This window comes from Netta rufina (assembly GCF_964035555.1).
Source record: "Netta rufina genome assembly, chromosome: 13".
NCBI lineage: Eukaryota > Metazoa > Chordata > Aves > Anseriformes > Anatidae > Netta > Netta rufina.
The window spans coordinates 18,825,327-18,840,121 of record NC_140136.1 but is presented as its reverse complement, the minus strand read 5'-3'; the positions used below and the strand labels follow the sequence as shown (position 1 = coordinate 18,840,121).

At 38.8% G+C, this 14,795-nt stretch overlaps 1 protein-coding gene across 2 annotated transcripts in view; it reads left to right on the top strand.

Moving 5' to 3' along the window:
* PHKB (phosphorylase kinase regulatory subunit beta) overlaps nucleotides 1-14,795 on the top strand; it is a 76,644-nt gene that overhangs the window by 11,738 nt on the left and 50,111 nt on the right. For both annotated transcript variants that reach the window (XM_084294747.1, XM_084294746.1), the window contains exons 4-6: nucleotides 3,488-3,587; nucleotides 6,407-6,514; nucleotides 8,477-8,557. In XM_084294747.1, the coding sequence (XP_084150873.1) occupies nucleotides 3,488-3,587; nucleotides 6,407-6,514; nucleotides 8,477-8,557 (289 nt within the window). The remainder of the gene's footprint in view (nucleotides 1-3,487; nucleotides 3,588-6,406; nucleotides 6,515-8,476; nucleotides 8,558-14,795) is intronic.

Below are 14,795 nucleotides of genomic sequence, written 5' to 3'. Positions count from 1 at the left end.
ACTTTCTTTTTGAAGAAAACAGTTGTTTTCCCTTGAATAGTAGTACTATAAACTAACAAAAAACATGTGAAATATCTTCAATATATTGCAGTTTTGTTAAGGTGTGTGTTCTTCTGCTTCAGTGGTAATTCTACATTTTTTTTTTCCTAAGTTGGTGGGTTAAATGCCTTCTGTCTAACTGCTGTTACAATGTCATTAAAATGTAACTGTTTTAAAATAAGCAAAAAGAATATTTTTCTATGGATTTTAACATTTGAGTGTACAGTTCAAATATTTACTCCCATCTACTGATACATTAAATATTAGGTGCCATTCAGATATGTAAAGGTAATGATGTTAAACAAAACAATTTTTCTGATGATTTCTTATGCCGAGTTCTCATCAAGACCTCATTTGAAAAGTTTAATCTTCATCCTCTGTGAATAAAGGTACCTCCTTGCCTTCATCCTTCCTCACATACTCAGCTAAACCATCAAGAGCTACTGATTTGGTTTTACTTGCCTTAATATTTTACTGTAATGACTGTAATTGTCATTCTATATTCCTTTTCTAATTTTGGGCGGTTCACTTTCTGTACAAATTCCTTTAGCTTGTTGTTAATGTGTGATAGGATTGACTTTCTCCCTATGATTTTGTTTACAATCACCAATAATTTGGCTTTGCAGTAATGTGTCAGTGAGTTGAAGCTGTTGATTCTGAGGGGGGACCCTAATTCTCCATAAGTATTTTGAAGGTTTTACTTCGGATTGGATTTATTCTAGGTTCCTAGACCGAACGTCCCTCTAGCCTATATAATTCATACCTGTTCAAAGTACTAATAATTTGCACAGCTTGTTGGGGGACTGTGGGAATTAGAGGTATTAGAGTACATTTGTTGTTCGGTTTCCTCTTAGAGGAATTTGTGTTTCAAAGCTGTTTTGCAAATCTAACCACTGGATGATAAGTGGGGATGATTCCATTCAAAGCCTGGATGCTGGTCTAGATTTAAGCATTCATATCACACTGCCTGCATTCTGACTCACTGAAAACTGCGTTTGATCTGTGCTCCATCAGTGTCTATAATTTTTCTCTGCTTACAGTTCTTCCTTCTCTGTTCACTAATATTGCAGTTTTGACTCTCCCAATTTAACTCATTACTGTTTTGAATTCTGTGCTTCATGTTAATGATAGATTTGTCACTTCAGCAAAAATAAATGGATTTCTCTTTTTGCAAAAGACTGCAAAATCATAGTGATTCAAAATGTTACAAAGCTATACATAAGTCAAAAGGATGACTTGTTAAACTGTCTGTGAAACTGGAGAATATAGAAGAACAAAGGCATTGTAATATACAAGGTGCTTCATGACTAGCATTGCAATGACTTACTGTTCGTTCATTTCTGAGCTTTAGTATTCCTTGTCTCCAACCTTGCTTCCCTAGCCACCCAAGAAAATATGGAGGTGATGATAACTCAAATGTAGTGTTCTTAATGAAGATGATGGTGTGCGAATATGGATTAATTTACTCTGTTTTTAATAGTCACCAACTAGTGGTGAGGTAGTAATCACATTCTTAGACAAAATTTTAGTATACTTTTCAGAAGTAGTGCCAGAAGTAACATGGGGAACAACTGTCAAAGTAAACATAATCTATCTATCAGATAAAAAGTTTTCAGTTTCTTTTTTTTGTCTGTATTTGTTGCTTTAGATTCTGTACATATGATATGAATGTGAAAAAGAGTAATTAAAATTATTTTCTCAGAAGTGTTTCAAAATGATGCTTTTTGAAAGAGAAGTCATACAAAGATCTTTGTAATTACTAGTCTGTGTTTTCTTCTGGAAATGCCATGCATGAGGTCTAATGGATCTCAAAATTTTCAGAAACTAGCAAAAACTACAAGGAAATTAGCATTCAGAATGTGTAATTATTACTTTCATTTCTTTTATACTGAAATGTTTGTATCTTTTAATTCCACTTCCTTGGGTGAAATAAAAGCATCTGAAAATGAAAAAAACTGAAAAGTTTGGAAGGAAGACTAAAAGATACACAGATGATTATTCTGAATTTTCAGCAGCTGAAAAAGCCTCACAGAATAAAGCATGGCATAGCTTTGCCTGAGCTATTCAGTCTTTAATTCCCAGTTTGTAGAATTACAGAAGCTGATATGTGAAACTTGCAGATTGAAGAAAGGGCAAGTGGCAAGACGAGTCCTTTGCGTTATTTCCACTTACGCTTAAAACAAGGTCCTGGACTTGGCTGCCACACAGTGAATTGCCTTTGATGGGCAAAAGTTGATGATTCAAATTAAGCATATGACTAAAATTCATAATGAGCTAAGATACAGGACTCATGTGAAAGTCTGCATTATCTACCAGATACAAATTACTGTGCTTGACTCATACCAGTACTGTTGTTCAGTAAAACCTAAACTTCTGAAGAGCACATTAAGAAAACAAACATTGCTGTTGTGAATAAAAGGAGAAAAATATAGGTTATTAAGTGAAAACTTCAGAGCCTATTTTTCTGCTTCTTACTGCTCTTTGGATTTATGATAATGTTGAGGATAAATCCTACTGCTCAAAAAAACCCAGCCTCTTCAGTTTGTATTATGGTTTTATTACTTGTCCCCCCCCCTCCCCCGGTTGAACTTTGGAATTGAAATGAAGTACATTTCTTGTATCCAGGATTACCATTTAAATAAGCTAATGACATGTTAAGAATGGTGGGAAAGGATGTGCTTCCTAATGTAGTTATTGTCTGCTTAACTATAACCAAATTAGTGACAATTATAAAGTGGACTGAGAAAGAGCAGTGAGCAAACTGTGCTGCAGTGCATATTTGTATCAGAAATGTGTTGTTTTAAGTTACAGATTTGTAAGAAAAATTTATTTTCATCCTAAAAAGCTCAATTAAAAATCAAGAAAGGAGAAAGAACAATGAATGCAGTGATCAGGCTTGTTTACACACAATACATTTCTTGTTAAAGTAACCTGAGATTTGGCATAGTTCTTAATATATGTTCAGTAATGTAGTAATTGTGAGTATTGTTTGATTTCATGATATAAAAGTGCCTTAAAACACATTTCTGAACATTTGTGTAGTTAACTTTCAGATCTTGTACATACAGCTGTAGCTTAACATCATCAGGAAAGTCCTTAATTATGAATGAAATGTTTTGTAGAATTAAAGCAAAATTACCTTCATGTTATGTATCTCTCAAGGAACACAGAACAGTAGCTTGCAATATTATAATAGCTTCAAGGATTTTTTTTCCTTTTAAAACTTGATATAGGAATGTTTGTGTAAGCTGCAAAATAACCTAAAAATAATATTTTTTTTAATGAGGGAATAATGGGCAGAGCTGTAAATACATTGATAAGAGTGTGGGCACTATATGATAATGTTAGTTAAATACTTAATACCCCAAAGCATTAATGTATCCTTTTTTTCCTTTGTGTTTTCTTAATGCATTTCCAATTTGTTTTATGAATTATCTTTCTTAACCAGGCGTATTGATGATGACAAGGGAAGAACTCATGAACTGGAGCATTCTGCTATAAAGTGTATGAGAGGAATTCTCTACTGCTACATGCGTCAGGCCGATAAGGTAAACCACTGTAGTGCGGACAGAAGCACTCAATTCTAAAGCATTAATTAAACTGGAAAAACTAGCCTCTAAATATAGATAGCATTCAAAAGGGGAATGCAGTATTACTGTGCGGCTCAGCTAAAAACATTGCCCATTTTTGCTAGGTTGCTGCATTGTGTGAAGGTATAAAAGAAAGGAGAGTCTTGAAAAGAGAGTAAGCATCATGGCACATTTTAAATTTGTTTGGATTCATTTTGCAGATATTTATCCCTTTTAAGTATTAGACCATTGGTAACATGGTGTGTTTTTTTTTAACCATCTTTTTATTCCTGGAAATCACAGAATCACAGAATCACAGAATTTCTAGGTTGGAAGAGACCTCAAGGTCATCGAGTCCAACCTCTGACCTAACGCTAGCAGTCCCCACTAAACCATATCCCTAAGCTCTACATCTAAACGTCTTTTGAAGACTTCCAGGGATGGTGACTCCACCACTTCCCTGGGCAGCCTGTTCAATGCCTCACAACCCTTTCAGTGAAGAAGTTCTTCCTAACATCTAACCTAAAACTCCCCTGGATCAACTTAAGCCCATTCCCCCTCGTCCTGTCACCAGGCACGTGGGAGAACAGACCAACCCCCACCTCGCTACAGCCTCCCTTGAGGTACCTATAGAGAGCGATAAGGTCGCCCCTGAGCCTCCTCTTCTCCAGGCTGAACAAGCCCAGCTCCCTCAGCTGCTCCTCGTAGGACTTGTTCTCCAGGCCCCTCACCAGCTTCGTCACCCTTCTCTGCACCCGCTCAAGCACCTCGATGTCCTTCTTGTAGCGAGGGGCCCCAAACTGAACACAGTACTCGAGGTGCGGCCTCACCAGAGCTGAGTACAGGGGGACGATCACCTCCCTAGCCCTGCTGGTCACACTGTTCCTGATACAAGCCAGGATGCCGTTGGCCTTCTTGGCCACCTGAGCACACTGCTGGCTCATATTCAGCTGACTATCCACCATCACTCCCAGGTCCTTCTCTGCCTGGCAGCTCTCCAACCATTCCTCTCCCAGCCTGTAGCTCTGCTTGGGGTTATTGCGCCCCAGGTGCAGGACCCGGCACTTGGCCTTGTTGAACTTCATGCAGTTAATGGAAGAAATGGAAGGATACAAAATTTCTTCTATTGAAGACTAGAGAGTTTTCTTTGGACTGTGAACTTGGTTATTGCATTTGTTATTTTCCTTACCTAGGTAGCCAATGTGATTATTTTGCTTGGTTTCTTTAGCAGTCTTCTTTGATTTAATGATGTATATTCAGAAGGGCAGCAATCCAAAGTGAATGTAGAAACGGGGTAATTTGTTTATGCTATAATGCAGTTGCATTTTATAATGTATATATTCAGCCTGTAATCCTCTTGTCAGTCAGTGTACGCTCAAGAATATTCAGGGCTTCTCCTTGTCAAAATTTAGATACGGTGCATTAATTTCGTGTCGTGGTTAGCAGTAATTCTAAGAACAGTTAAATACCTATATTTGGTGATTATTTTATTTTAAATTTCATCCAACTGACTTTAAACTGTTATTAAGAATCATTTCCATTTTGCTGTGTAGTTGACATCACTTCTAAGTGCACAAACTGTAATGTAAAATTCGTAGGCATCTATCAGTAGTAATAATAAGCAAATCAGGCATATTGCCAGTTGTGTTTGTGCTGACATGATAGCTTTTCTGTTTTCTTAGTCTGATTCTCTGTAGTCTCAGATCTTTAAATAATCTTGACCTAAATTGATCTTGTTTCATTTGAGCTGTTATTTTTCTCTTTGACATGCAGTGTTTTGTTTCGAGGGTGATCAGTACATTTATGAATAATGAGTGTTAAATTAACACAGGTGTCAAACTGTTGATGTACTGGTTGTCATTTTTCACCTTGATTACTATAAAATCTTCTCTCGTCCTGCAGTGTAGTAATAAGCAGTCTCAGTTACCTAACAGACATCATTTACTGATGGACTTTATTCTGAGAAATTTTATATGCACTGACTATCCAGAGGGAACATGCTTTTTCATAATATCAGGTTGGATATTAGGAGAAATTTCTTTACTGAAAGGGTTGTGTGGCATTGGAATAGGCCGCCCAGGGAAGTGGTTGAGTCACCTTCTCTGGAGGTCTTCAAGAAATGTGTAGATGTAGAACTTTGGTAGTATGGTTTAGTGGTGGACTTGTCAGTACCAGGTTAAAGGTTGGACTGAATGATCTTAGAGGTCTTTTCCAACCTAAATGATTCTGTGATTCTCTGTTTCTAAAGTGAATTATATGTACCCAAATAGTGAGGTGTGACAAGAATAGATTATACTCCTTGTGACCATAATTGCAGATGTTATATTCTAATGCCAATAAACATATGAGTTATAACCTAAAGTATACTGAATACATTCACTGACTAGATATGGTAACTATACAAAGTAGCATTCATTTATTCTCTTTCTTGAACTGAAAGCTTATGGGTCAGGATTCTCTGAATATACTTCAGATCTGTGAATTCAAGGTAGACATGATACACTTCAGCACACTTCCTGCTACAGTTTCAGCATCTGTAGCTCGCTATTACACTTTTTTTCTATGAAAATGAAATAAACTAGAAGGGTTGTATTTTTTTGTTCTTCACAGATGTGTACATTAGTGGGTATGATATAGTTTACGGTAAGTTTTAGGAACTGCTGTTTCTAAGTTTCACATAGCTTGATTCTCTTCTCAGAAAATTTTGAAACACCTGAGTTATATAGTGAATTTGCAGTTGCCAGACACTTGGAAATTATTGAATTTGATTTTATGTTTTGCCTTTAAATCACCTTTAGGTTCAGCAGTTTAAGCAAGACCCCAAACCATCTGAATGTCTTCATTCTGTTTTCAGTGCACATACTGGAGATGAGGTCTTCTCGGCTAAGGAATATGGTCATCTTCAGGTAAAGTGTGTGTGGATGGTTTTTAAATAATGTTACTGTCTTGATTCTTCCATGATGCAACCATCTCAAAAAATGTTTAGATTTCTGTTAGGTGCATTAAACGTCATAAAACTGAATTTTCTTCTGCATCTTTTGATGAAAAGGACAGACTAAATAAAACAAATCAAATCAAATAAATAATCAAATAAAACACAGTGGTATATTTTGGTGAGAAGGTATTAAAATACCTGCAGGATTTGTGGAGGTAGATGATTGTTTCTTTTTAATCCTTATTCTTTTTGAGGCCAAGAGATGGCTGTCACTAAATAATCCTGGCATTAAAATGTTGAAATAGACAGAGAAATGAAAGATGTAATTTTACGCTGAATTCTATATCTATTTATTATCATTCCCAGCTTAATTTCACATAAGTCTGAGCAAATTTCCTTCACAGTAAAGATTTAATGGATGCTGTCAACGGCTTTGTCTAGAGACTTGTTGTTTAGTATTTTGCATAGCAGTCCCTAATCAGATTCATCATATAACTTCCCTATTGATAGTTTTATTTTCTTTCATTTTTCAGAGCATTGATTTACTATTTTTTTTCCCTTTGTACTTTCAGACCCTTTTATGTGTTCATGAGAGTGTCCTTTTGCATTCCAAAACTTTACATATTCTTTTAATTCATAAATTGCTCCTGAAGTTACTCAGAAGTGACAGTAGGTTGATAATTATTTCATGGTACCAACATCACCAAAATAGTTTGTACAGTAATGTGTTGGATTCAGAAAACGTTTGTTCAGAGAAAAATGAACATGGGAGTTATCCTAAGCTGGTGTTTTGGACTTCTGAGTGAAACTTCCTTAACGTGCATATTTTTTATCTGTGGGAGAAGACAGCAGTTCTGGGACTTGGGGAGCATTGTGTGATTGTTCTAAGTCTCTGCTTTTCTTGGCAAATCATCCTTTTTTTATAAACATGAATGCCCATTCCCTTTTCTCATCAGCAAATCTGTAGAAATAGAGGGTTTTCATCCCTACGGAGTGAACAAAAAAGAGAGTAACTGAGGTAATTGAGTTGGGAAAAAGGGAATATGCTAAGTAGCTGGCCAGCCATTGTTACTGTACTTGATGCTTCTCAGATCGTATTAAGAAATTGAAGTCACTGGTTCTTCAAATCTTTTGGAGTTTATAGAATCTGGACCTTATTCTTCCAATTTATATTCTAGATAGTTTCTCTAAATTTCATATACAGAAGTTGTGTTTTTATAGCTCATTAAAGCAAATTATTGTGGTAAACTTTCTTTCTCTATCAAAGTTTTAAAAATTCTAATTTTTACTAGAATTCTGTGTAACAAAAACAGTGTAACTAATGATAAAATGACATTATGATGCATGTCCATACAACTGCTGAAAGTAATTACTATTAATAATAAATGCAATATATAGCAACAGAATGAAAGTTTTCATAAATGTAATCATAATCTGAATGTTCTAATTGTAGTTCTGTCAGATGATAATGCTAAAGGTCCAGTTATGCATAAAGTGATCTGCTTTTTAGGTGTGGTATGTACCCTGCAATATTCTGCTTGTTTTCTCTTGGTGAATTGTCATGTATGTATGCTTGAAACAGCTTGTGACTAAAGTGACTGTCTTTAAGTCAAAGCAGTATTATTCCTGAGCAAAACAAAATAATAAAAAAAAATAAAAAAAGTATGGTTTAAAACAATTTAAAAAAAATGATACTGTAGCCGAAGTTGTAGAGGAAAGTGTTTATTAGTAACACTCCTTTTGATTGTTTCAACATCAATAGATGTAGGATATTGGTACATTAAAGTAATATTTCTGAAGAACCACAACTAATTCTGTGTTATAATAGTGCCATCTTTATTAGTGAGTACCTTCCCATTTAGCTTGTTTGTTTATTTGACTCCAATAAATTTAAACTTAATTACAGTTTTGTTTTTGTCTTTAATTACTTCAGATAAATGCTGTGTCATTATTTCTCATCTATTTGGTTGAGATGATCTCTTCGGGGCTGCAGATTATCTACAACACAGACGAGGTACAAAGATTTCTCATGTTAAAACACGTGCTTTAAGTTTTTTTTTCCTTGTTTTTATTACGTTGCGAACTCTAAAGTAATTGTTCTATAAAAACAATGTAGATATTTGGGGGTTTGTGAAGGGTAGGTCCTACCTAACTAACCTGATTTCCTTTTATGATAAGATCACCCGTATGGTGGACCAAGGGAAACCAGCTGATGTGATTTTTTTGGACTTCAGCAAGGCTTTTGACATGGTTTCCCATAGGATCCTACTGGACAAAATGTCCACCATACAGCTAAATAAAAACATCATACGATGGGTGTGCAATTGGCTAATGGGCAGGGCCCAAAGGGTTATGGTAAATGGGGCTGCGTCAGGCTGGCGGGCGGTCACCAGTGGGGTCCCTCAAGGCTCCGTTTTAGGGCCGGTACTTTTCAATATTTTTATAAACGATCTGGGTGTAGGAATAGAGGGTATTTTGAGCAAGTTTGCTGATGACACCAAACTTGGAGGAGTTGTGGACTCGAATGAGGGTGGAAAGGCCTTGCAGAGGGATCTGGATAGGTTGAAGAGCTGGGCGATCACCAACCGCATGAAGTTCAATAAGGGCAAGTGCCGGGTCCTGCACCTGGGACGGGGAAACCCTGGCTGCATGTACAGACCGGGCGATGAGACGCTGGAGAGCAGCCTAGAAGAGAGGGATCTGGGGGTCGTGGTAGACAGCAAGTTGAATATGAGCCAGCAGTGTGCCCTGGCAGCCAGGAGGGCCAATTGTGTCCTGGGGTGCATCAAGCATGGCATCGCTAGTAGGTCAAGGGAGATGATTGTCCCGCTCTACTCTGTGCTGGTGCGGCCTCACCTCGAGTACTGTGTGCAGTTCTGGGCACCACAGTATAAAAAGGACATGAAACTGTTGGAGAGTGTCCAGAGGAGGGCTATGAAGATGGTGAAAGGCCTGGAGGGGAAGACGTACGAAGAACGGCTGAGGTCACTGGGCCTGTTCAGCCTGGAGAAGAGGAGGCTGAGGGGAGACCTCATCACAGTCTACAACTTCCTCGTAAGGGGGTGTTGAGAGGCAGGAGACCTTTTCTCCATTAACACCAGTGACAGGACCCGCGGGAACGGGGTTAAGCTGAGGCAGGGGAAATTTAGGCTGGACGTCAGGAGGGGGTTCTTCACAGAGAGGGTGGTTGCACACTGGAACAGGCTCCCCAGGGAAGTGGTCACTGCACCGAGCCTGTCTGAATTTAAGAAGAGATTGGACTGTGCACTTAGGCACATGGTCTTTAGCGGCAATACCGGATGTTCTCTGGATACTCAGTACCCTGAGCTGGTGGAAGGCGATGGGGAGCAGGATGTGGCCCTCATTATCCATGAAGAACTGGTTGGTGACCTGCTACGGCACTTGGATGTGCACAAGTCGATGGGGCCGGATGGGATCCACCCAAGGGTACTGAGGGAACTGGCAGAGGAGCTGGCCAAGCCACTTTCCATCATTTATCAACAGTCCTGGCTATCAGGGGAGGTTCCAATCGACTGGCGGCTAGCAAACGTGACGCCCATCTACAAGAAGGGCCGGAGGGCAGACCCGGGAAACTACAGGCCTGTCAGTTTGACCTCAGTGCCAGGAAAGCTCATGGAGCAGATCCTCCTGAGAGTCATCATGCAGCAATTGCAGGGGAAGCAGGCGATCAGGCCCAGTCAGCATGGCTTTATGAAAGGCAGGTCATGCCTGACGAACCTGATCTCCTTCTATGACAGAGTGACGCGCTGGGTAGATGAGGGAAAGGCTGTGGATGTGGTCTACCTTGACTTCAGCAAGGCTTTTGACACCGTCTCCCACAGCATTCTCCTCAAGAAACTGGCTGCTCTTGGCTTGGACTGGCGCACGCTTCGCTGGGTTAGAAACTGGCTGGATAGCCGGGCCCAAAGAGTCGTGGTGAATGGAGCCAAGTCCAGTTGGAGGCCAGTCACTAGTGGCGTCCCCCAGGGCTCGGTGCTGGGGCCGGTCCTCTTTAATATCTTCATTGATGATCTGGACGAGGGCATTGAGTGCACCCTCAGTAAGTTCGCAGATGACACCAAGTTAGGTGCGTGTGTCGATCTGCTCGAGGGTAGGAAAGCTCTGCAGGAGGATCTGGATAGGCTGCACCGATGGGCTGAGGTCAACTGCATGAAGTTCAACAAAGCCAAGTGCCGGGTCCTGCACCTGGGGCGCAATAACCCCAAGCAGAGCTACAGACTGGGAGAGGAATGGTTGGAGAGCTGCCAGGCAGAGAAGGACCTGGGAGTGATGGTGGATAGTCAGCTGAATATGAGCCAGCAGTGTGCTCAGGTGGCCAAGAAGGCCAACGGCATCCTGGCTTGTATCAGGAACAGCGTGACCAGCAGGGCGAGGGAGGTGATCGTCCCCCTGTACTCAGCTCTGGTGAGGCCGCACCTCGAGTACTGTGTTCAGTTTTGGGCCCCTCGCTACAAGAAGGACATGGAGGTGCTTGAGCGGGTGCAGAGAAGGGCGACGAAGCTGGTGAGGGGCCTGGAGAACAAGTCCTACGAGGAGCGGCTGAGGGAGCTGGGCTTGTTCAGCCTGGAGAAGAGGAGGCTCAGGGGCGACCTTATCGCTCTCTATAGGTACCTCAAGGGAGGCTGTAGCGAGGTGGGGGTTGGCCTGTTCTCCCACGTGCCTGGTGACAGGACGAGGGGGAATGGGCTTAAGTTGAGCCAGGGGAGTTTTAGGTTAGATGTTAGGAAGAATTTCTTCACTGAAAGGGTTGTTAGACATTGGAACAGGCTGCCCAGGGAAGTGGTGGAGTCACCATCCCTGGAAGTCTTCAAAAGACGTTTAGATGTAGAGCTTAGGGATATGGTTTAGTGGAGGGCTGTTAGCGTTAGGTTGGAGGTTGGACTCGATGACCTTGAGGTCTCTTCCAACCTAGAAATTCTGTGATTCTGTGATTCTGTGATATGGTCTGAACTTTTGGGTAGACCTGTGCGGTGTCAAGAGTTGGACTTGATGATCCTTAAGGGTCCCTTCCAACTCAGGATATTCTATGATTCTATGATTCTATGATTTCCCACTTACTGACGGTCAGTAAAGGTGAATGGAATGGAGGTATAGTGAAATAAATGAAAAGCTAACAGAGATAGGTATGCAATGAGTGAATGTAACATGACATTGAAAACTTTCATTGTTCCCTGCTATTTCTGAAATGTTCAGGATCAAGATTTAAAAGGTCTGTGAGGACAGATAATTTCTTGTCATGTTGTACTGGCTTTTCACCTTATTTCAAGCTGTCAGTCAATGTATGCTGGCCAGTGGTATTTCATTGTTATAAATAGGTAGGGTTTATCTTCTGGAAAGCTCAAGGGCTTTCCTCAAATACATATGGACCCTAAGGGTGTTAAGAAGTTTTCCTGTATCTTTAAAGGACAATAAAACAATTTATATCACGGTAAAAGATGTTTGTTAACTATTCTTAAAATAAGATAATAACAGCCACCATGTGCTTGTTGAGGACAAGTCATGTCAGGATAACATGCTGTCCTGTTTTAAAATGAGGTTAAGTTTTGAGACGGGAATGAAAGGCACAGATTTTTATTTTTTTTTCTTAATCTGGATTTGTTTAAACTTACACTGGTCTGTTGAATAGTTGCTGCTGTATTGCCTTAAAAAGCTTAGATGTATTTATAGTGCCACCATTAAAATAAAATAAAATAAAAAAAGGATGGGGCAGGCTGTGGAAGGATTTTTCCTGTAGTAGTATATTTGCTTTATATTTTTATAACATAAATTTTCATTAATGATTTTTCTTTATGTAATGAGAAACTAAGAGATGAACTTGTCTTCTGTCTAATCATGGCTTAGTTAGATCATATGATAGGTCTGTATTATTTTTTATGATTTGCTTTTATGTCTTTGAGGAAGCAAATGTATATAATTATGTATTTACTTAGCTTGACTTGTAATTTATGTTATCCTCCAGATGTTTGCATTTAATTACAAAATCTGCAGAAAAATTGCATTTGTCTAGAATCTCCATTCAGTGGATTTTTCCACTTTTAATGTCAGGATGTAGTGTTCATGGCAATGCTCTCTAGTAATCTATGATCTATGGAGATGTAACAAAAAGAGACCAGAAGAAGAAAATCCAGGGCTTTTAATTCATGAACGCATAAAACTATAGCTATCAAAGTCCTCAGAAAATACCGCCTCCAGCATTAAAGAAAAATATATTAAAAACTCTTGTATGATGTTACCCATAGAAATTGTAGGCATGATACAGTACCAGTTCAGCCTTAGGCTGCCTGATTCTGAATATTTCTTAGATTCTTTTAAATTTTGTTTTGTTTTTGTTTAATGTTTTAAAAGGAAATCTCTTCCTTTTATGCTTCTTTTTTTTTTTTTTTTTTTTTTTTTTTTTCAAACTTGAAACAAGGTTTTAGACTACTTGCAGATTCCTTCACTTCATAATATAAAAAATCACTTTCAAGTTTGTTCCCTCCCCCTCCCTTTTTTAACTATGTATGTAATGTTTCTTGGGCACTGGTAACATACAAGAAAAATGGAAATTATGTTTACTGTCACTATGTCACTCAAGTAATTAGTTAATAAAAATAGCATGAATTCTTTTACACATCTGTCTTCAGCATGCCTGTTTCTTTGAAAGTCAGAGTTCCATGATAAATCCAAAGACACAATTTTGTGAAAGGAACATTGCTGAGTAGATTTTTAAAGCAATCTTAAAATTTGCAGAGAAAAGTTCAGGAAAGTTTCTGACAATGAAGTTTCTGTAAACGTTCTGTCCTACAGGCTCTTTCAGGGAATGTATGATTGTAAGTGCAGCATAGACTGCCAGCCAGACAAATAGGCAAGTGGGGTGTTTTTGAAATACTTCATTAGAAAAGTGATGCTGTCTTTAAATTAAACCCACAGCGTCTAATGTTCCATCCTTCAACTCTCTGGTTATGTGTGTAATTAATGTAGAGTAGGAAATCTACTAGCAGTTCTAGTGCATGAAAATCTTCCTACAGATGAAAATTATAAGTTATCTTCTAGATTTACAAGTGTTTTATTGGGCATTGAAAGCATTTTTATCTTTAGTTATCCCAAAAAATATGAAATAATATTTTGCTGGTGTCTTGCATGAATGTACTGGATGACTTTCCACTTCTCAGAGAAGTAGCAGCTTTATGGAAGCTGTACGTTGCTGATTGATAAAATACATGCATAAACAGATGTTGGCAAGGGTAGCAGGCAGTGATCAGGATAATGATGGACAGCAGTAAGTGATTGCTGAAAGTGTTAGTAATGAAGGTTTGTATACTAGAAGCAATCAAATACTATCAAACAAGCATTGAACTGCTAAAATCCTTGATCGTGAAGGAACTGTAACACTACATGATCATTGGCAGAATTTGGGTTCATCAGTAGATAGGACAAGATTAAGATATTTTTTTTTCTTTCGCTTGAGTTAAGTAATTGTGACTTTCAGATCTATGATGCTGCTCAGCAGGCAAATAGAAGATGCTACCTGTCACTCTAGATGTAATGGTCCAGCTAAGAGAGTACTGATCCCCAAGGTTCACCCCCAAATTTCTTTACCTTACACGTGATAATTTTTAGTGGTTCTAGAGTTCACTGCTGTTGGCTGGCATACTTTAGCAGTCTGCAGAGCTATTTAAAGAAAAAATAGAAGTCATTATATCTAGCTGAGGTTATTTTCTAGAAAATAGTACATTTGGTTTAACTGCTTGGGTTACCTCATTCTTCAGTACAATACTTCAAGTAGGTCCTGAGGACACAATGTGCGTCAACTGAACAAACCATAGAGCACTCTGCCCTTTTCTTAATTGCTTAATTCAACATTTTCAGTAGTAATGAACATTATCAGTGGCATGGGAGAGTGCTGCAGTGGTCACTGTACATCCCGGTCAGTTGTTTCTAAATAGTACTTTCAAGGATTTGGAGTTAGTGGTGTACTTCAGCACTTCTTATAAAAACGTTTTTTTTTTAGTGCTCATTCATTGCTTACTTTGGTGTTTAAAATAATACTTAAGATTTCATGGATTGCCATGGTGCCTTTTTGTAGATTAAATAGTGCGTATGCTTTTGCTTTGAAATGTGTGTTCAAATGGCTTCATGTATTTTTTGGTGTGTGTTCCTGCTGTGAATTCCGTGATGTATTTAGTCGCTTTCCTTTCCTGGAGAGTGGGTTCTGAGCCAGTGCTAGCGCAGTGGAAGGTGCTGACAGATGG